Source organism: Athene noctua, chromosome 4, assembly GCF_965140245.1.
Source record: "Athene noctua chromosome 4, bAthNoc1.hap1.1, whole genome shotgun sequence".
NCBI classification, from domain to species: domain Eukaryota; kingdom Metazoa; phylum Chordata; class Aves; order Strigiformes; family Strigidae; genus Athene; species Athene noctua.
The window spans coordinates 17,956,966-17,980,102 of NC_134040.1; the positions used below are offsets into that span (position 1 = coordinate 17,956,966).

At 34.8% G+C, this 23,137-nt stretch overlaps 1 protein-coding gene across 6 annotated transcripts in view; it reads right to left on the minus strand.

The window, feature by feature from the left end:
* The window catches only part of LCORL (ligand dependent nuclear receptor corepressor like), an 83,093-nt gene that overhangs the window by 12,467 nt on the left and 47,489 nt on the right, over window positions 1-23,137 (minus strand). Inside the window, exons 6-7 of one of the 6 annotated variants that reach the window (XM_074904572.1) lie at window positions 17,052-17,142; window positions 15,387-15,397 (exon numbers count right to left, since the gene is read on the minus strand). In XM_074904572.1, the coding sequence (XP_074760673.1) occupies window positions 15,387-15,397; window positions 17,052-17,142 (102 nt within the window). Of the gene's footprint in view, window positions 1-2,996; window positions 7,859-11,712; window positions 15,638-17,051; window positions 17,143-23,137 lie in introns of those variants that run through there. The other 5 variants (XM_074904569.1, XM_074904568.1, XM_074904570.1 and 2 more) reach the window with 5 other exon arrangements.

Genomic DNA, 23,137 nt, shown 5'->3' on the forward strand with positions numbered 1-23,137 from the left:
ATTCTAGCTTCAAAGTGATCTGAATTGATTTTTAAAAGCTCTTCTATGTGAACTCCCACCCTGATACAAAGGGTAAGTAAAAGGTATGTCACGTCCTCACAGCATGCAGTACTGCTTGCTACTGTAGTAGGTCCACCACCTCCTTTGCATCTGTCATAAAACCACACCCTCTGAAGTAGATTTTAAAAATACTCAGTACATTGTAAGTTCCTAAAATGGAGCCTTTTATGGTGCCCCATTTTATTGTTGGGTAACAGTTTCTCTTATTTTAGCTTGGCACTCTTAAAGCGTTTTTGGATCTAGTTTGGCCAAGTCCAAAGCACATGAATATGGTCTTCAGTGTTACAAGGAAACACGCTGAACCACTCTCACGGAAAGAAAACAAAAATGCTTTCCTAAAAACATGCTTACGTAATTTTCTTTGCCACCACAGAGAGCAATAATTTTTCAGTGTTTCTAAAGAAATTAAAATAGTCAGAACATAGCTTTACAGTAAAAGGGAACTGCCCCTCAACACATCAAACGCATTGTTGAAGCAACAGTTCTGAATTCAAGTAGTAACAAACAGCATACGGACCAATGTATCTACCATCCACCTTATCTTGAATAAAACAGGCAATATGAAAAAGTGATTAACTCTCTGCTGTTGCTACAATGAGTACATAGCTAGTTCTGGTTGCTTGATACTACCCCGAGTTGTAAGAACAATTGCTTTATTCCCACTTGCACATTCTAACAAAGATTGAGTATACAAAATAATTGGATAACCATGTTCTGCCTACCTGCCACAATGCTTCACAATAAAACAGCATCACAACACCTCTTTCTTTCAAGAACATTTGGTAAGACACCAAGATCAGTAAAACTTGAAGAAAAACTTTAAATATTGACCATAAATGTTTATATACAAACATTTCAATCATGACAACAGAACAATGATATAATTTATGATACCAGATCAACAAAAATACAGTCCAAAGAACATATGAATGAATAATGATGTTTTCATGTGCATTAAACTTCCAGATGCAGGAATTATGTTTGAAAACACATGCATGCATGTAGAAAGCATGTTCCTTCTTTTTAGCTAGTAGCTATACTCTAGACTAAAAATGTTTATATGATTTCCTTGGCTAGCGTGGACAGTACACAATGTTGAATCACCATGCCAAAGGAAGACATCCTTTTCTATATCAGACAATCCCCTGATATTGCAACAGTACCCCTAAAAAAAGGTATGGGGTTACATGTGTGGAGAAAATTCCAGAATTCATTGTCTTTTAACATTTCCTTTATCAATTAACTTCCTGTCATCCTTTCTAAAGACAACAATTGATATGAGAAACTATGAGTAAAAGGGAAAATAACAAAAATCGTAAATGAAATAATGTAAAATATCAAAATAGTTATCAGATTTCCTGAAGATCCAAAACTAAAGGAGGAAAGTTATCAGGTAAATAAAATTGAGTCCAAATTAAAACTAACATGAGACTATATCACAGTAATAGGCATTACATTGCCCTAGCAAGAAAAAGTTTAAAGATAAATAAGATTTGAATGCAAAATTTTCTCAACTACAGTCAAAATTATGAAATAAAAAGTATGAGAGAGCTCTTTCTTCATTTGCAAAAAGAAACAGATAATGTTACACTTTCCTTTTCTACTTCTCTGGATTTTTTACAGCAATATTGTGTCAAAATTTGAACTTCTTAAAAACAAGCTTTTTATGCTGAGTTTGGCCTCAAATCAGTGAATTAAAATACAAAATAAATAAAGATTAAAAATTATGTACTTCGGAAAAGCAGGGTTACACTGAATAAGCTTAATATGAATAATTTTATATATCGCATAAAGCACAAAAGAAATAAAGTATACAAGAGCCATAATACTGTTTATATTACAACTTAAATTAACTTTTCAGTTTATTATTATTAGGGATAGTTTTCTACAATATAGAATACAAAGGGGGACATAAGACTTAGCTCTGATATTTTGGATAGGTTTTTTAATTCTTTGGGCAATATAATCAGATTAGCTAATACAATATTGTTTCTACAAATGAATACTTCTGCAGTAATTTAATTCCTATTGCAGAACTTTTTTTACTTGGTATTTCACGCCTTAGTTATTTCCTTGAAATGAATTGGGACTTCTGTTTAAGGAGATTTCTTCATCCAAGAGAAGAAATCATTTCACAGGTGTACCCTCTTTATAAGTAATGTAATGGCCTTTCAGAGGTCACAGTTGTATTAAAATGTGTTATAAACATCTAGCTTCAAAAATGGATTTAATTTCACACTAGCCTAAAAAGATTCCAAGCCAATGTATTTTAGCATAGTAACTATATACTGTATTTATCTAGAATAATTTTGCATTTTAAATTGTTCTATAAGGATTCAATGCGCAAACCCGTCAGTCAGCAGATTGTATTTGGCATTGAATGGACACTAAAATGGATCTCTGAATGAATACTTCTCAGAAGTACATTGTACTATTTTTCTGTATAAGTATGAAACTATTACAGATTCGTATTAGATATCATTTGATAACAACTGTTTTAAACTGTATGTTAATATACTGAATTTCTGCTTAATTTTATAATTTACTCTTTCTCACAATATAAAAAACTACACATTGAAATGAAATTCTGTCCCTTTGAAATCAATCACCAGTTGTGACTGACTTCAGACAGACAACAACTTGAGTTCTGACATGTCTGAACTATATTAGTTAGCTCTTTTAATCTTGGTGTTATAACTGTAACAGTATGTAACACAACTACTGTAGCCAACAGATTTGTGTAAAATATTATATACATTTTAAAATTGCACTTTCTGCATTACTCTGATGCTGCACAATGTTTAATTTCATGACTTCTCTGAAATTAAAATGAGTATCATGCAATTAAAAAAAAAAAGTCCAAACTGCTTAGATGTTTGACTTCTCCAATTCTTTAAGATTGCAATCTTAAGATGAAGGGGGGAACAGGAACTTACCTACTTGGTACTTTGTGTAATAAGTTGCCATTTGTCCACTACTGCATGATTGTCTCTTATGCCTTTTTCTTATATTTGTATCAGTGGTCTCCCATTGCGGACTTTTTCTTTTGTTTATTCTGATAAGAACTTCAGAACTACCAGCAGGATTATTATCACCATGGTTTACACCAGTACTTAGTTTTCTGCTGTGAAACTGGTCATCCAGTCTTTCAGTCACTTTAGAAGAATTAGATCCTTTAGACGTTTCATTTTCTTTTTTCTTTAATGCATTTTGCTTAGTAGAATGGGACCTTAAGAGAGGATGTCTTTTTTCTTCCATATAGGTCTGATTGCTTTTACTTTCAACAGCTTCAGGAGAATAAATTACATTATTTAACTTAAACGAGTTGTGCTGCTCAATATGGTTGATTTTTCTCAGAAATATCCTACAATCTTTAAAGGTTTTGGCTTTCCAAGTATTTTGAAACAGTTTATCTTGGCTTTGTTCTTTGCTAACATGTTGTTGGCAACAAATTGTTCCATTCGTCTCTGCATGTGACTTAAGTATATTTGCTAAACCAGGATGTGGGTTAAAGTCAGAAGATCCCATCATCTGTTGAACAAATGCACCTCTGGCTTCATTTTCAGTTGGCAAGAGGCTACTCTGAGATTCTACCAAAGTCTGAGTGGGCTGGATTTCTACTGTATTTTTTTCCTGGAGCTTGGGCGTTTCATCACTGGTTTCCTCAGCTGTACTTTTAAACAACTGGCTTTGGCAAAAGTACTGCAAATTTTTCTTTTTTGCTTTCCAGCCTCCAGGAGCCTGATTATAGAGCTTTTTCGTTTGTCCCCACCTATCATGCTGTAACTTCTTAAATTCATTTCTTTTTAATCTGGCTAACGTGAAATTACTTTTCATGCTTAAGCCTGGAGACCTCACAATGTTATGTAATATTTGTAATTTCCCTGCTGGTTTTGAAGGAGAGGATAGTGCAAACTTTTTAAAGTGCTTTCTGAAAGGGCAAGTACTTAGATCAGATTGTTTCGTTTCCATCTTTATCTCTCTAGTACTAACTACTTCTAAAGGATTGCGAGCATTTGCCTTTCTCACCAGAGAGAGAGACTGTGTTTCTGTAGTTTGCATAAACCAGGTGCAGAGTTCATTCATATTACACTTTTTCTGAAAAAGCATTTTTATAGGTGATGTTTCAAGTTCTACAAGGCAGGAGTCTAAAGGGTTTGACATTTCAGTATTACAGTCTTGTTCAATGGGATCCCTTTTTTCACATACACATTTATCAAACTCATTTCCCCCCACTCGCAACCAGGTATTAGTTATCTGTTCAAATCTATTATTTAGTTCTTCCAACAAAGTGTCACTTGAAGTGGAAGTAGCCCACCACCTGAGAGAGGGATTTGATGAAAAAATGGGATCTGATGATACTTCATTCATGGGCCTGAATTCACTATCCTTAAGATCCTTCTTTGCATTTCCTGTATCTCTCAGTTCTGAGGTAACTTTGGATACGGTGCTCTGATTTGACTGCCTATGTTTTTCCTTTCGATCTTTAGCTTTTTTCAAATGAAGTTTGTAAGATTTATGGAGTAAGGCACTTCTACAAGTAAATGCACTAGAAGATGCTAATGAATGCAAAAAATGCAGTGAGGGTTTTCTGTCTCTAGCAGAATGTCTCAATGGAATTCCACGTTTTCTTGACACTGTTGTAGTAACACTGTTTGATCCATCCTCTCTAGAATCTTTCTGCATGCTATTTATTTGACTCATATTATTGCACAGTTGATTTTTTCCCTCCTGTGGTATGTTTTTTTCTAACACATTCTGTTGTTGTAAAGGAGGCAAACAGTTGCTAATACTCACTTTTCTTTCCTGAGGTGAAACTCTATTAACAGTCACCGATATGCCAGAGATTTTTACTTTTGCTGGCCTACCAGGTTTTCGAATGGTGGTTAATGGTTTCTTAATTGGTCGTATAATATTGCTGCAAGGATGTGGTGATGCTAGGTTGCTCTTGATAGGTCTGACGTAGTCATAACCAGAGACCTTGTTTTCAGTAGAAGAGTTCTCTAAGGCTTCTACCATTTCAGTCAAAGGATTTTCAGTTTCTGCATTGTGCCTCGCTTTGCTGTGGTCATTGGCAAAATTAGAATCAATGTGATGTGTGGGTAGAATGCTGATTACATTTAGGTTACCTTCACAAACATGTCTCTTTGTTCTTCTTGACCTTCCAAAAACAACTGTCACAGTAATATTTTTGTTGCTGTTAACTTCTTCCATTACTGTTGGATCAGATTTGGTACTTCTACCGTCACTGCTAAGTTCAAGTCTAGGTTCTGTGCTTTCCGTCATGTCTATTTTTGGTTTTGGAGGCCGTCCAATAGGTCTCTTAACCTGCTTAACAACTTGAGGACCTATTTTCTTTGGTCTACCAGGTTTTCTTTTTAAAACTGATTCACTGCTACTGCTTGATTTCTCCCCAACTTCGTCATTTTGTTTTGAGTCATTTAAGTTAGTTTGACCAACTGGACAAGAGCTTGTAATTGCTTCCGCATAAACACAACTTGACTCCTCCTTGGTATCATTTTCACTGCAATCACAATCCTTGACACAGATTGTACGAGGAAGATCTCCTGTGGCCTGTTTGTCTAACAAAGTGTTTGCGTGCCCCTGAAACAAACAAATATCTGTGCTTCCTTTAGAAGATGCAGCTGCAGATGTCAAAGTATATTTAACTCCTTCACTACTATTAACCTCTGAGACAAACATAAGCTTAATAGGACTAGAGTAGTTTAAGGGAGATGAGATCTCCCCAGCTTCAGAAGTTGTATGCAGGTCCCCATTATATGCAGTTGAACTGGATGAATCAAAGGTCAGAGATTTCAAAAGGCTGTCATTAATTTCTTGATCTATAACCATTTCTTGTTTGCTTGTCACACACAGAGTTTTGATTTTACTGCTGCTTGGCACATCTGAATGTGAAAGGAAGCTTTGTCCTGCACATCCCATTTCACTCAGAGTGAAAGGTAGGCCTCTTCTAGCAGCTGGGTTCATAATCTGTTCGTAAGTATTATCATTTAATTTTTGGCTTATTTTGTAACTATCCAGCAATGAGTTGTTAGTTTTTCTGGCTAAGTTTATTGTATCTTCTAAACGCTCCACAACAACTTGCAGGTCTGTGTCTCTCACAATTTTGCTTATTTCACTGCATCTTTCAGCATGAACATCTTTATTTTTAATTTTTTCCAAACTTTCTAAAGACTTTTTTGAACTGGATGCCTTTCTAAACACAATATTGTTCGTTACATACACAGAGTACCATCCAGGAGGCACAACGTTACGTTTAGTTCTGCCCAAAATTCCATTAGTCTCATCCTTTAGGGGAATCTGATCAGTCTCTTCTAAGGTTGTGCAGTCTCCTTGTGTTTTTGTGAGTTTTGTCTGGCTGGCTGCAATAGCACTGTTTTCTGAAAGAACTAGAAAGCCAGAGCCGGTCTGAAAATTATTAAGAGGTAGTTTGAAAGACTCTGTTTGGTGTACTGGAAAGCACATCGGTTTGGTTTGGCAATTCATGCATGGATTACTTTCAAGATGTTGCATAGCCTTTTCTTCTATCACAGTGAAACTGTGTCTTTTATTTGGATATATTTTATCAATTTTTTTTGTAGATTTCTTTGCATTTCTCTCAGAAATTGACTTTTTTCTTACAAGAGTTTCATCAAGGCTTGCAAGCTCCCTCTTGATTTGCAAAGACTGTCGTCGAATGAATGGTGAATCAGGAGAATTATACATTGAATATAAAGTTTCCTGACGCTTGCGGAATCTTGTTTGGATAATTTTACTTTCCATTTGTTTATCATGTTGGTGAAGTAATTCCATAAAGCTGTAATCACTTGCCTTAGCATTATGCAAAAGAGAGGTTATGAAGTCTCCTAATTTGACATCATTTTCTGGTGCTCTGTCACTGCTGGAAAGTTTTACAAGATTTGTTGCTATATCCGTAGTGTCTATTGATTTTAACTTTTCATTAATACGGTCCATTAGATCTTGAAAAATGGCAGAATGTTCACCCTTCTCAGAATTTATATAATAATTGTTGCTTTCTTGGTCTGTTGATAGCAATGTTCCATCTGAATATTCGGTCTCTTTTCCTCTACATGTTTTACCTTCATATTCAAATTCTGCCTTGCTTCCTTCGGCTGGCAAGAGGAATGGAGGCTGGTTGATGGATATTTCAAGCTTGTTATTGTCTAAAGTTGGAAAATCTACAATTGATCCTTCCAATGATTCAAATTCTTTACTCTGTACAGGTGACAGTGGAGGTGGTGATGGGCTGCGAGATCTAGTTGAATTTTTAATGCTGTTCAAGAGATCACAGTCCTTAGTGGAATATGTACATGCTGCTGCTTTCACAGAATGCCTGTTATAATTTTGCAATTGTTCAGCACAATACTTATGAGAACTACATGCTTTGTTCACCATTGTCTTAATACATCCAATTGCTACAGCTTGGCATGACAAAGAATGGAAATCTTTAATACAAACAGACAGAGGTGGTAAACTAGTGTTTGGTCTTTGATTTTGTAAACAGCACCTTTTTGTCAGCGTATGTCCATTGCAATTGCAAAATGAAACGTGAACATCCTCTTCAGTAAGGGAACTGGGAGTTTCAGAGTGGACCAAATGTGTTTGCTTGCAACTGCAAACTATAGGAACATTTTCATCTTGTATTAAAAATTTTAACATAGCCAAAGTCTGTTGCCAGTGATATGAACAAAAAGACTCCAAAACTTTGTTTAAGGTTGATTTTCCTTTTTCCAAATTAGCTGTTTCCTCTGAATTTGCATCAGCTGTTGAGATTGAACTGAAAATGAAAACAAATCAAAACAAAATATAAATTACAGTAAAACACCATATCTAATGTTATAATGGTTAAACTCAAGCCTAAAAACCTGAAGTTTGCAAAACAGTTCTGTTCTATTTGCACTATTCAATCATACTTGCAAGGGTCACTAGCAATGCTATGCATCTTATCTATAGCGGTGACAGTCCTATCACAAGAAAAATAATCAGGAAGAAATTAATGGACAAAAAGAATGGTTTGAAACATAGCTTCTCATAACTAAATGTAATTACAATAATGTTAGCTTTCTGATATTTCAAACTACCTTAGTCATTAATGAAGGAAAACCTCACCATGAACCTGGGGAGTTTATTATTACTCCCATTTCACAAAATGAGGCACAGAGAGGGCAAATTACTTGCCTAAGGTAACAATTCAAGGTTGTGGCAGAGACAAGAATAGATCGATCTCTCCCGAATCCTACCCTAAGATACATTCATATACCAAAGCGTATTGAATGCTCTTCAGGATACTCTTAAAGATCCTTCTAAAGACATTTTTATTTATATATTTATTTTAAAAGAACTCTTAATAGGCTAACAGAAGATGGAAAAAATAGCCACTTGCTACTGTTACTGTTCTTTGCTAAACTTGGATAAAAGTTTCCCTTCTAGTTTTAAAATAAATTGCAGTGGTGTATCATAGGCTCTTCATTGAAATATATTACACACATGTGCACACACACACACACACATGGATTCCTTCATTAAACAGAAACAGAGATAATCACCACTGGAATAAATAACTTTCTGATAAAAATATCCTTTAAATGTCAAATACAGGGTAGGCCTATATCTAAGTAACAGTTCTGAGCAGTTTTTCTGAAAAATATGAACTCAAAATAAAGTAACTTATAAAATACTATCTTAAACTATTTAATTAATTTCTTATAAATTATTAAAGCTAATGTCACTACTTACCTAATCAATCATTTATATTGAAAAGCTGAAAATTATCCATGGTAGAAATTAATACAGATATTTCTTCAATTAAATACAAAATCCTTATGTTGGATAGCAACTATCAACAGATAGTTAACACCTAATTCAAATGTTTTACTGAAACCAATTGCATGAGCAGAAAATGTTAGAAGAATTCTGTTTTAGAAAAGTATGTATTGTTTAAACATATCACCAAACTCTGAACATGACACTAACTTTTTACCCTATTATCTCTTGTAATTTTTTGCATTTAAGCCTGTACTTTGGAAAAAATTCCTTTTGATTGGGTTTACAACTGTACTGATCAAGGAACAAACATATTTAAAATTTAATGTGCTGTATTTATATAAAGTTACCTATTCATTAATTAGCTCATACCCAATGTTACTAGCATCAATAATAACTTTTAGCTTCAGATTTCTTACTGGAAGTTATACATGCAAATTTGTATTTCTATTGTCCCACATGGATTTTAAAGTTTAGAGCTCAAAACCAGCCAACTATGCCTAATAATTCCTCATGTCTTTTCCTTCTCCTGTAATATTTAATATTAAATGGTATATATTCAAAATCAAGCATCTAGATGATACTAACTCATAACAGCGTGAGATAATTGTGATGGTACTACTAGTTGAAATTGAGATTATGTTTAAAATGAAATAATTAAGGCCTTAAAAAGAAAACAAAACCCTCGCTGCACTTGTAATCTAAAGTAAAAACAGCATTATTCAAGGGCATGTCATTGTCATGATTTAACTGTTTCTGAAACGCCACTTCACTGAGTAGAGTCTGAGTGTTAGTCCAACAAACTCAGGAGTCACGAGGTGTTGACATGTACCACTACACTTCTGAAAACAAAGCTTCTTCTAGAAATACAGCTATGGATAAAAAATAATTAATTGCCCTTCCTACCACCATGACTTTAATTAAATAATGTTTTGAAAGGCCAGACAGAAAAAATTCAACGCATCACTAGGTCTTCAGTATTTTGTCTGTAAATCGCAGGTTTTAAAGTACTAATTTGCTATAAAAATGGCTACAGTACAGTCTTTTTAGACTGGATCTCTAGACAGATATCCTTCTGTCTGTCTAGACTTACAAGCTATGTCTAATGGTCTTTCACTGGAGAGCTTTAATTGTAGACGACCTGTGCTCCTAACTGCTATTTAAAATATGATCACTGGTGGAAGAAACTTTCAGAGCCCTAAAGCCATCTCTAAGTCAGTAACCAAAACTTCCAAAGGCCTCAAAACTGCTTTGAATTTGCTATGTGGAGATCAACGTTGTACAAAGTAATATCCTGGTTATTACAGACATACTGGACATTCTTCTAATACAATTTCCTTCCTGGTTATCTACCATTGTGCAACATCTATAATCTGCTTTCCCTTAGTGTGTGTTAGTTTCTAAAGCTGATGGACAACTTAACTTCACCTATTCTATTGTAATAGTACCACACTCCAAATGATCTTCCAAGTTCATGAAAATACATCAAGCCCTTACTCGGTCACCCGTTTGGGAATGCAAACAAATTAAAATATTAAAGCAAAACATTTTCTTTGAAGTGCCTCTCTTCAACAGAGATGTCCATATATTTAAACAAACTGATTTTTAGTAGCTTTTCAATACAGTTATGGATTTAGATTTCAGTTTCCTGTAATTCCTTCCTACAGCCCTTTATATCTGTGTTGTCACACAGTAGTTTAGACTATCCTCAAGTTAAAAGGCTTAAACAATAGTTTCACAAAAGGAAGAAAGTCACAACTGCACACTTCTTTCACAGAACAGCCTTACACTTTCTACAAATCACACACAAAAGGAGGGCTAGAAAAATGGGTAAGAACTGGAGGGGTTGAGAGGTGAGAGGATCAATACGCACTGTTCCCCCTGTACATTTGGTGCACAGTATCTCTGAAGACTAAAGTTAAGCATGGAATGACATTATTTCTCTCCTGAAGGGGCAGTTAATATCATGGAGTGGGGACTGACTGGAATCCAAAACTGCCACTAAGGCAGAGATGTGATAAGGTTAAGTACTAGCCTTTCAGCATATTATTTTATGTATGAAAAAGTAAACATTTGCCTCCTCCACAAATCAAAAAACTATCAGGAAAGAATGCTATCAGAAGACTCCCAGAAGATTCCCCTAGCATTCTACCCTCTGCCGTCTGAGCCACAGACAAGATGGATCAATCTAGCAACTTCTTTGCAGACTGGGAACAGGAACAAAACTGGGAACAGAACATACTTTCAACTGCTTATATGAACAGCATAGAACTATTATAAAAATATAAATTTATCTTATGGAAATTCTGTTTTCTGACATTACTAAGTAAATAGATCCATCAAAAAAGTTATATATTATCTGTAGTATATAATAGATAATTTTTAGCTGCGGACTAAAGATGTGTTACAAAATTAGTTTTCTGAATTTCTTCTCATTTATGAGTAATGCATCAATTCTGAAAAATCATGCTTCCTTAAAGCTGCTATTTCTGAGATATAAAATTGTCATAGTAAATTAGTCATTATGTGCTTAATTTGTACAGTTCTTGATCTTATGCCACTACTAATAAACTTGTGCCTCAGGAGTAAGTCAAATGAGTCAGTGTACAGGTTTTTGTTTCTTTCTTTTTTTTTTTACTGAATGAGCAAATCAATCACACATCAGTGTTGTAAATTTATGTGCAAAAGCATTGAAGTGCTTTACTACAAATTACAACGTAGAAACACGTTAACTAAACAATTAAATTCATACAATCAGATTTAGGAATATAACAACACAAAGAAGAAACAGAATTACAGTACATTTACAACACAAGACAAATACATGGAATTCATTAGAAAATATTGTAATAAATAATTCATGAATTATAGTGCAATTGATTTATGCATAAATATAACTAATTGCCTAAAAATCAGTTGTTAACAAAAATCTGTCAAAAATCAAGGCAGCCACAGAGTTTTACTAAATTACTGCGACAATGGAAATACTGCAATTAAAAAACAAATACAAGTATTTGTACTGTAAACAACTAAAAAAATCAGTCTCACTAAAGTTAATATACAATTTAATATAAAATTGTCATTAGCTACCAGAAATGGTTTAAACAGCTTTACTGAGCAGTAGTTCTAAAAACAGAGGCACTGTTTTTTAATATAAAATACTTGAGAAACATTCAAATAAGTAGAAAGCATGTAGGGCTTGCTTTCGCCTTCATTTAAAATTCTGCTGAAACAGGAATTCTCAGAAATTTGTCAATTACTAAGTAGTGACTGGTAACTGAATTTATAAAACAGTTCAAAATGTGTAATTTAAATGACATTTAATGGAATACATAGGGTTGGGGAAGGAGAATCTACACATTTCCCTGCCTTTCCTTAGTTGTATAATCAAAGGTTAGCCTAATAATTAGAAACAAATAATTCTGTTCCTTTAAACACTTACAGGTTGAGTATCATCTATAAACTATCAAAAAATATTTTAATATACTATTTCTGACCAAAAAATAAATACAAGTACTAAAATGTTGAAAATTAATTATAATATTACATACAAAACTACTGAGTACTGTTAAGTCAATAGTAAAATGATCCCTGATTTTATGAATCCTGTTAATTTTTTGGTCAGGTCATCTTTTAAATGATATAAAAAGAGTACTTTAACTTGCCTTCAATATAAACTTCTGACTCAAGTTTACAGCATTGTCTGAGGAGTAGAAAACATCAGCATGGTACAAATATTAGGCAATGTATTGAAGCCCCAAATTTCTGCAAGTAAAACTGTATAAAGACAGATCTTGAAACATTTAAGGTTTTTTTCAACTTCATTTTTCAGTGGGAATATATTCACAAATTAATCCTTCTGGCCCTCACAAAATATGGCTTAATTCTTTTGAAATGAAAGATGACCCTGACATCTGCTGTTTTGTGACCTCTTTGTTATCAGGTACAGTTCTTCTTAAAAAAAGGATTCATTCTGTAATATGCAAGTAAACCTTAGTCACTGAAGAAGATTCAGTATAGATCTGAGAGACCAAAGAACTGAGACACTGGTGTGCAGTTTCAAAGTATTATTCGGTTTTAAAATGGAAGTTGTCACTTTTTAGTAGCGTTGATAAGTACGGGCTAGATTTTGCCATCAATATTTCAGTATGCTATCCACTGAATTTAATGGCAAGCTTATCTATAAATTAAATTACCTGATGTGGTCCATATGTATCTAATGTCCCGTTTCATTTATATAATTAACCTATACACACAAGCAAATTTAAGTGGGAAAAAAAAATGTATGTATGTGTACCAAATGTACAAAAGTTGAAGCGTTTTTCTGTGCCATATTAGATGCATGCAGAAAAAACCTATATTTTGAGAGGAAAAGGGCATTGATGGTCAGTACTGAATGTATGAAGCAAGCCCCCATTCTTCATATGTAGACACATACTTTGTGATATTACACAAAAAAATTAAGTATGATATAAAGTTCAATGCAAGTACTTTGAAATTCATGTAAAAACTGCAATATGAAGGTAATTGGTCTCCCTTAAATTCTATTAAAAGTTACGTATTTAAAGTGAACTGCCTAACTTCTAACTACCAAATTTATAAAGAATTTATATTATTGAAAGTTCAAAACAGCTTCACTGTTTAATATTTGTATTTCTATCAAGACCCTGAACTGCAAATTTGGTTATTAGCAAAATGATAATGTAACTTGGTATTCATTTTGATAAACTGAAAAAGTTTTGAAATGTCACAGCAGCAAATACATTACAGTTACAGTGAGGTTCTTCGATAGGAGTGTGACACAGTCCTTAAATAAATTTTAAGTAGTCATAACATCAACTAACCAGCACGTTTAAACAAAAAAAACAAACCCAAACCATTCTCAAGCTCATTCTGTGCACATTATGAACATGCTAAGTTGCATTCCAACTTTCTTTTTAAACCTTACAAGTTACCTTATTTGTCAAACTAAAAAGGAAAATTATGTTAAAGTTTAAATTATTTTATGCTCTTAGTATTCCATCTTATTTCATATTTAATAATTCTATAACTACAGTAATTTCTCAGGTTTCATAAGTGTACACTTTGTAAACACCAATTTCTTTCTAAACCACCAACAAAATTTTCTTAAAATGATAAAAAATGCAGTTTATGCCTGCTAAACACACATTTTTAGTAACGAAATGTTTTTCTTACTTGTATTGGATATTTAAGTAACGATGAACTTTTTTTCTTTCACAGAATGTACTATATCCTACTAATACTTCACAAATCCACTTCCTTGTAAGGAACTAGCTTTTTTAAAAAATCCCTTGATTTGTATAATCTGAGTTACTTACAATTTATTGCAAGTATTTTGTGAAGTATAAAAGCCTGCTAACCCTTGGTTGTGTATTTCCATAATAAGATGGATTATTGAACGGGTAGAGTGGTTCTTCACCAATTAAAAATTATGCTTCACATGACAATACTTGTTTTCCCAAAACATCTTTATGCTATTGACTACTAAATAAAACCTGAATCTTTTCACCTATTTATACAAGGATTATATTAAATACACACTATCAGAATTAAGTGAGCAACTCTCTAATTCTGTCCACAGTGAAAACCCTGAATAAAACTATTTTTCAAAAGGCATGTATGTGGTTTTTGAACTGTATAATTTCACGTCTTCTGTCAGAGTGAGCATATGTATTTCTCACACAGTGTGTGTATACAGACATACATACACACACACAAAACAATTTGCTAACAATTATTCTACACAGGCTTGCTACTAGTTTTGCAGCTGCCAGTCCCTGAATCTGTCATATTAAATAAGCCAGTATCTGGTAATCGGAGCTTCTTCTTCGGTGGAGTCTTCAATGTTCCAGATCTTTCTTTTACTTTATATTCTAAAGTGCTGTGAGGTACCCCATAAATTCCTTGTGCTTTGGAAACACTCATTTTCCCACTCATTACCATTGCAATTGCTTCTTCCATTATTTCATGATCATACTGCCGATAGCGGCCACGTTTTTTTCTTGGTTGCTTATTATCTTTACGATCCAAACTATCTTCTGTATTTTCTGAGGTTCCATCTACTGTCCCATTCTTAGCATTAAGACACAAAGGAGAGAGGTCCCCATGCAGAAAGTAGGAGTCAACACTTGAGTGAGTTACAGGTCCAGAACATTCAATTTTGTTCTGTTTAGGGAGTATATTTTTCAATTTTTGAAGAGCTGATCCTTCTAAGACTGAGGAGGTTTTAGAAACGTGGTACATAACATCCAGAAGACCAGCAGTATCAGACTGTGGTTTGGACACAGAACTTATTCTTAGCTGAGGAATTTTTAATTGTACAGTAGGACTCGAAGTTTCATATTGTAGATTTTCACTTTTTTCCTTAAACTGAGTGACCATTCTCTGTAGAGTTAACTGGTGGAGGTAACTGGAAGCTGTTGGGAATTTTAATTCTGAGGTTTCAAGTAGACTGAGTTTACTTTTTTCTGTGCGCTCTGCTTGAGCTCTTGCCCACAAGGCTACTTTTTGTAGGACTGCACAAGTTTCTTTACTGTCTTTAAATGAATAACTATCATTGAAATCTCGAGTTTTGTTTTTAAAAGGTGCAGGCTTTCCTGCTGGTAAGGCTTCTAAGTGGAGAAGTAAAGTTTTTTGAGGTATGCCATAAAGTATGCCTGCTTTATTTATGTCCAGTGCTCCAGACTGAATGTCTTTCAAAGCTTTTGAGAGCAAACCATCTGCAAACTCAGCACTTCTTTCCACATAGTCCTCTCTGTGTCTGTGTAGTCTCCTGGATGGATGGAATGAAACGATGGTAAACTGATGTATGAGAGACTCTCACACAGCTATGGAAGGGAAGGGTCCACTCCTTTATTATACTCCTTGCTTCGGTAACATCACTGCTTCTGATACTTTTAAGCCTTTGAGATGTGGTAGTTAAATGATTATCCTAGCAAAATGTTACAGTTCTGGTAGGACAGTGCGTCAAAAATCATACGGTGGCTTCTACAGCAGCCCTTCCAAGAACTTTATATCCTAGCTCAGTATTTGATAATATTCTCATGTGCTTGCTATATTCCCTTGTTCACATGCTTGCAGTGCAACAGTGTTATAATTTTAATTATACAATTAACGTTCCATTTAATACCCAAATCCTGAAGGAGTTTTTGTTAGTAGAAACGTGACGTTACCGCTAAACAAGTAATAAAAGAGTCAACCCCCTCATAGAAAATTTGCAGCAATAAGTACATAACTACACACAAACATCCCAGACTTACACAACACTAGGCTTTCTACAACAATAAGATAAAGTGCTGTAGTTAACCATCAAGTCCATTTTGGCAAAATAAAACACAGTTTAAAAAACTTCTAGCCACTATTTACAGCTCTCTAATTACAAAGTCGTCCATTTTAAAACTTCTTCATATCAGCAAATTAATAAAATGCAATTTTACATCACCCAACAAATACTGCTATAGTAGTCCTATTTGCAATAAGTTATTTGGTAAGACGTACAGGTGATAAAAAGGGTCCTGCTATGGCTAGTGGATGGGAGGATGCCAAGATCATAACAAAATCCAACAAAACAATGTGTTTGCTAGTTTTGTGGTAGCTTTCAGCAGATGCAATAACGTTTTTCTTGCTGAATGAAGAAATTTAACTATTTGCCACCACACACCATAGTCAGAACCATGATGTAAGTATACATATGACGATTAAGAGCTCTCTCTCACGCACTTGCTCTCTCTCTCTTATTAAGGAATATTATAGATAAGTCATTTAACTTGTTCATGTTAGTTGAAGAATATTTTAAATCTAAATATTAACATGGTAATTTCTGTTCAAAATTGAAGTTTCCTAAATAAACTCTGAAAGAATGTATTTACATTTTCTTCTACCATCCTATTACTCTTAATGTGTTATGTAATCAATTTTCAGTTCATTTTTAGTAACATGAACTAAAGTTTGGTGATTGTTCTGATAACTTTTCTTTAAACAGAAAAAAAGGAAAAAGACAAATGAAACATATGATATATACGTAGACACACACTTATGAGTGACAAAAATTCTTTTGAAAGCAAAATAGGAACCACATGTGTGTGTCAGTATATACAAATATGTTATGAACATAAAACCTGACTTTAGAGAAGAGAAACCTGGATTGTCTTTTACGTAAGCCAAGGAGAGTCCTAAACATTGCTTACCCAGACACTGAGTTTTCAGAACACAATGGATCATATTTTGGTTCTTCCAACCTTGCGCTTTTCTTTGTAGAGAGATCTAGCACTCCATCCCCTGCAAAGAAGGAGTAGCGATGATAGCAGTTGTTCAAGGATGATCTCAAGAAATTTTGTTAGCAAATGTTTGTACCTATGGCACAATTTTTAAGCAGTTACTTTCTCTTGAAAAATTTCTGACATCTTATTCCCTTAACAATATAAGCTGTCAGCAAATGGTTTTATATATTTGATTAGTAACAAAACTTTTAAAAATTAAGAAACAAGTAAAAAGTAAACCCATTCAGAAATAATAAAATATAAAAGAAGAATCTGTCTTAAACAGAAACATGTGACTGCTTTCCTAAAAATCACGTATGTATATATATATTGCACTGTTTACTTTCAAGGCAACCAAAGCAATGCACCTGATATTATTATTATATTCGTATTTACATACTGTAAAACAAACAAGCTTGATACTGAAGTTAACATTGACATAACTAAATCATAGGCTTACAGGATAATGCAGGCTACTAGGGATCTTGGGAGTCCTCTAGACCAACCTCCTGCTCAGAGCAAGGTGAGCTATGAGACCAGAACAGGTTACTGGATGAGAAAGTAGCACCCCAGTAACTGGGAAGAGAGGTCAAGCTCGAGCCCAATATAGTTTTAAGCATGAGACCTATGTCATAAAAGGTTCTAATAATTTGTTTATACATATTCCCCTGCTGCCCACCCCATGAAACTAGAGGAATGGAAATACCTAAACTGGAGTGGGAGTCTGATCTATTAAGTCACTGGCAGATGTTACATTCCAGATTTATAGTTGGCTGTTGAAGTCTATGAAGTGTTGAAATAGAAACCCATATTTTTAAAAAATCAATATTTAAGAACACTGAGAATTAAAGAAACTAATTATCACCTGAAATACTCTATTTTGTTCCTTGTTTTTTTTAAAAAAAATACATCTAAAATATAGCTAAATCCCCTAAATATATTTAATTTCATACCTTTCTTCCTTTATTATGTTTCAAACTTGGGCTGTTTTGTGTGCCTGAGCTCTGCAAATCCAATTTTGAGTTTCAGCATATAGCTCAACATTCAACTCTACAAGCAACCTTATGCTAGCCCTTTTTACATTAGTGTCATTTTCATGTTACTGCGTATTATTTCTAAAACATCAACTCTATATATTTTCCCACAGCCTCAGATGCAGATATGAAGCTTTGGCTGAACAGTCCAAATGTCAACACTCAAAAAGTCAGAAATATGGTCAGGGTAACCCTCCTTTATACCAATACTACAAAGAAATCGAGTTTTCTGTAGTCATAAAATCCAGCTATTTGTTTTGGAATATTTTCAAACAATTTTGGATTGTTTTTCCCCAACTAGTTTGTATTATTTGAAGAAGGGTAATGAGAGAAAAGGTCGTATCATAAATCAGCATAATGGGAAAAAATATTTATAAATATACCACTTATCAAAGATGCTCCTTTTCTCCTGAATATGTTTCTTTCAAAGTATTCCTTAACTCTAAGAAAGTTAAAGGAAGGATTAGTTAATCAACCTTTCTGATGTAGTGATATTCCAAAGGAAAAGCCAATTAAAAACACTACAAAAATATTCTACAGGGACTATCTGGTCTACCCAGCTGTAAAGTATCCCAAGTACCTAAGCTCTCAATGTCCCTGAGTCCTGTGCAACAGACAGATTTCATCTGTTGTGTCCTATCAGTCAATGTACAACTCCCTTTAAGTTTTTGTGTGTTCCCTTTCACAACAGTTTCTCCATCTTCAGTTGATATTCATGGGAACTATGATAAAAAAAGTTTATAACAGATCACTGGACAAAGTCACTGTAGAAAAAACTACTTCAAAGTTCACAACTCATCAAGTTATGAAAAGCTAACCATCTCTCCAGTCACACTACAAAAAAAATGAAGCCAACTAGGTTTTTAGGAAAACCCAACAAGCAAAATGATTCTTGCAAGATTCCATAATGAAATCAAACCAAATTAATTTTAATTTCTAATCTTTGAGAATTGGCTTTGGCAACAAAAGGCCATCAGTAAGTTGAAAAATCACTAAAAAGTACACAGTACTGAAAATGTATGTTCCTGAAACAAAAAATTAGATAAGATTTTAGGCCTCTAAAGGGTAAGCAGAACTGAAGAGTCATTTCATGTTCACGACAGTTGGATCCTCCATCAGAGCAAATGTGTTCATTAAGTATATGACACCTCCCTGAAGATAATGCTTTATGGGAAGAAAATCCTCAGAAAAAAGTGAGAGATTTGATGTATATATGAAATACCAGATAAAGACATCACACACCAGGCTTTTATTTAGTGATTTCACTCAAATTAAAAAACCAAAACCCAACAAACCAAACAATACAAACCCACCCAAATTAATGCAGAAAGGGCTGATAAATCAAAAAGATTCATTCCTGCTTTGTAGTACTATAAATTATTGTTAATATTATAATGAAGAAGCACGCAAAATTGGTAGGAAAATGAACATTTGCTATAAAGCTTTAAGACATAATGAAATGCTATCTAATGAAATGAATGTATGTATATATACACTGTAGAGATACTCAGTTTGGTTTCACTAGGTACCAGACCAAAAGGTTTGCAAGGAGGCATCCTACAGGTGTACAATGAACCTTGAAAATCTGTTACTTGCAAGGTAGGAATAGGTTTTTTTCAAGAGCCAGAAGTTTCGATTATTTTTAATCAAATCACTCAGAACAAATATTTAGGCAAGAATTCTGGATAGGAACTGAATGGTATCAGGAACAGAAAAAACACTCTGTAAGGTAGTTTTATTAAAAGACATGGAATTACTTCCACTCTTCAGCTGAAGCCATGACTACCAACATGACAGTCTTCATAAACAATGCTATGTAACACCAGATGAAATAGAAAAAAAATCTGGTCTGCTGCTCATGATCTTCTAATGAAGTTATTTCTGTGCAAATTAAATTATTTTGATCTTCATAGAAATGGCTCAACCTCTGGCCTTTGCTCCTCAGCACCTGATCACCGGGTACAGCACTACCAGGAGATAACTGTGATGAAAGGTCACCTTCAAAATAATCAGGACTACAATCACTTGAAACTTCTTCAGACTAGTAATGTTAGAGAAACAGGGGTGGTAAGAGCAAGTAACAGAAACTGTTTGGGTCACCCTTGAGTTCCTACAGTTGGTATTTCTGTACTGATTCTAGCAAACTTCTGTTTTTTTCTGGGTTTCAGGAAAGTTCTCACTAGCTCTTATAAACTGCCTTAGTAGGCCAGACTGCCTATTCTACCCAGTCCTTAGTCTCCAGGCATCAGAAAAATTCCACTCCTAGTGTGGGAGAGCCCATGAGCCCAGACAGTACCTGCAGCTCATTCCTCTCCCTCTCTCCCAGCAGCTGCTATCACTGGATTAGGGATCTCGGAGATATACCCCTGCCTATTCTAGCTTTCATTTCTGGCCTTGGTTCTGTTAGATGGCCTCTTTCAAACCCAGTGACACTGTCCATCTCCACAACCTCCTGTCACAGCAGTACCTGATGTTAACAAACTGCTGTGTAAAAGCTGCCCCTTATCTGTTTTTCATGTAGAGGTTTCAGCAAGCCCTAAGTAGTTCTAATACCATGAGATTTAGTAAAAACTCTGCCTTTCTCTTATCCATCATACTGTGGTAAACCTTAAGATTTTTCATAGCAACAAAATGACACTGTCTTGTCTTCAATACCTTTTCCTGATGATGCACTGCCTTTTGCTGGCTGTTTTCTGTGCTGCTGCACATGGAAACCATGTTTTCAGAGAACTGTCAGTAATTTAATTTTTAAAATTCTTAACTACTGCTTTGACTAGCCCCTTTTTGCCAACCTGATGTGTCATTTTGTAAAATGAAAGCCTGCCAGATGAAAACTATATGGCTCTATATTGGGAGTCCATGGCAAGGTCTAGGCAGCATCTGTGAGGAGAGGCCAGGGCTGCTCTGTGCTAGAAACAGACAGTTCTAGCTGGTTCCACAGACCCACACCAGCACACAGTTGAGCCCAAAGGGAAAACTTATTTAAGGAAGGGCAAAAAGTGACAGATGGAGAGAGAAAAAGGAAGCAAAATGCAGGAGAAAACAGCAGCAGGAAGCCCAGTGGCAGAAGAAAGCAGCAGAGAGAAACCATTAGGCACAGACTGTGGACAGCCCACATCAGGGTGGCTAGTGGTCACAAGGGAATCTGGAGTGAAGCTGAGCCTAGGAAAGGGGGGAGAAAAGGTGGTGTTGTAGCATGTCTATCTGGTTCCACTAACTGAATTAATAATTAAGTATTTGATATGCAATAATTTATGCTATTTTCCCCAAGCAGAGTCTGTTTTGCCCATGATGGCAAATGATAAATAAGCAATGACTGTGTCCTTAACTCATGAGCTTTCCTTCTTGTTCTTCCCCTTTTCTCCCAGGTCATTGAGAGGGAAGCAAGTGAGTGTCTGACAAGAAGCTTGGCTGTTAGCCACCGTGGCAGCCAAAGAAGAAATAAATACCTACTCCCCTCAAAAATGCAGCCTTTTAGGGTGACCTTTTAATGCACAAGTATTAAACTGTCTCTTGAATATATTTACAGCTCATACAATTTATCTTTAGGAACACAGCATGTATACCTTCAAAAAGCATTGTATTTTACCCAATACATACTGTAAGAACAGTACTGAAAATAACCTTTTATTTTCTTAATATACTTTGGATTTCTTTCAGTAGCTCTGAACAAAGCAATCAAGAGGCCAGACATACTGTGATTCCAGATGCCGTACTAACTTCAGTGTGGATTTTCAAGAGATATGAAACCACTTTTCAAAAATCAAGAATGAATAATGGACAAGAATTTGGAAACCAGAAATCTTTTTATTTTACTATAAATTTTAGTGAACTGATATGCACATTGTTAAACTGGATTATTAAATGCCACTTTAAATAATATAAACAGAATTTTTACTTAGATTATCCTTTTCCTACTTCTTCAATAATAGCCAACAATGACAAAGTTACAGGGTAGCTGTAAAAAGTTCATGCAGCAAAATGTCATACACTGCCAGCTACCTTCTGATGTCTTCCAATCTATGATGGATCAATGAAACAAAGAAATCTATGTCAGTTCTCTTGCATTTTTCTGCTATGTTTACACACTATCATTGTTCCTAGAAGATACAGCAACAAGAATAAGCTTGTGTAGCTGAACTAACAGATTGTTTATTTGTATGGCTTATACTTCTGCCTCTTGTAAGTCAAGCCTGGCAGCTTGAGAGTGATCAAGTCTCCCATACCTATCAAGGGAAAGAAGCCTCTGCAAAGTTAGCTGCTGCTGGGAACACTCCCCAAAGAGCTCAGCAGCATGGCTGCACAAAAAAAATACTAAATTGCAGGATATTTCCAAGACTGGTCCTCACTCAGTGTTTCATTCTGCAGGGATGTTGCTTTTACAATGGCTTAGTTTGGAGGACAAGTAATATTGCAAAAATACACAATACCACCCTTTTTTGTTAGATGCAGTGCACACAAAACAAACTTTCTTTCCTATACAGAGTATCCTTTTCAAGGCCTGGACAGCCTTAGAGTTACATGGATTAGCAAAAAAGAGCAAGATACAGGTATTTCTGGAGATGGTTGCTTCTAACTGACCAACAATGAAGCAATCGCCTCGTTAGTTACCATAAAGGTGCACAGAAATTAAAGCACCTTGTTATCATACTTCCACATGTAGAAAAAAGCAGAGCATAATTTGGGACTCTGCTATCAGTCAGGTGCTAGCTGGTTGTAACTGGTTGCCAGTGCTAAAATACTCAGTACTGGATGTTTCAGTACCAGGGGTGCAATGGGTTGAGCCTGGCCAGTAGCTAGACCCCCACCCAGACCCTCCCTCACCTCCCCTCCCCAACAGAGGCGTGGGGAGAAATAAGATGAAAAAGGTCATCAAGATAAATACATTTACCAATTACCATCACAGGCAAAACAGACTTGGGGAAAATCAATTTATTGCAAACTAAAAGAGATTTGGATAATTAAAAAAGATAAAAATTA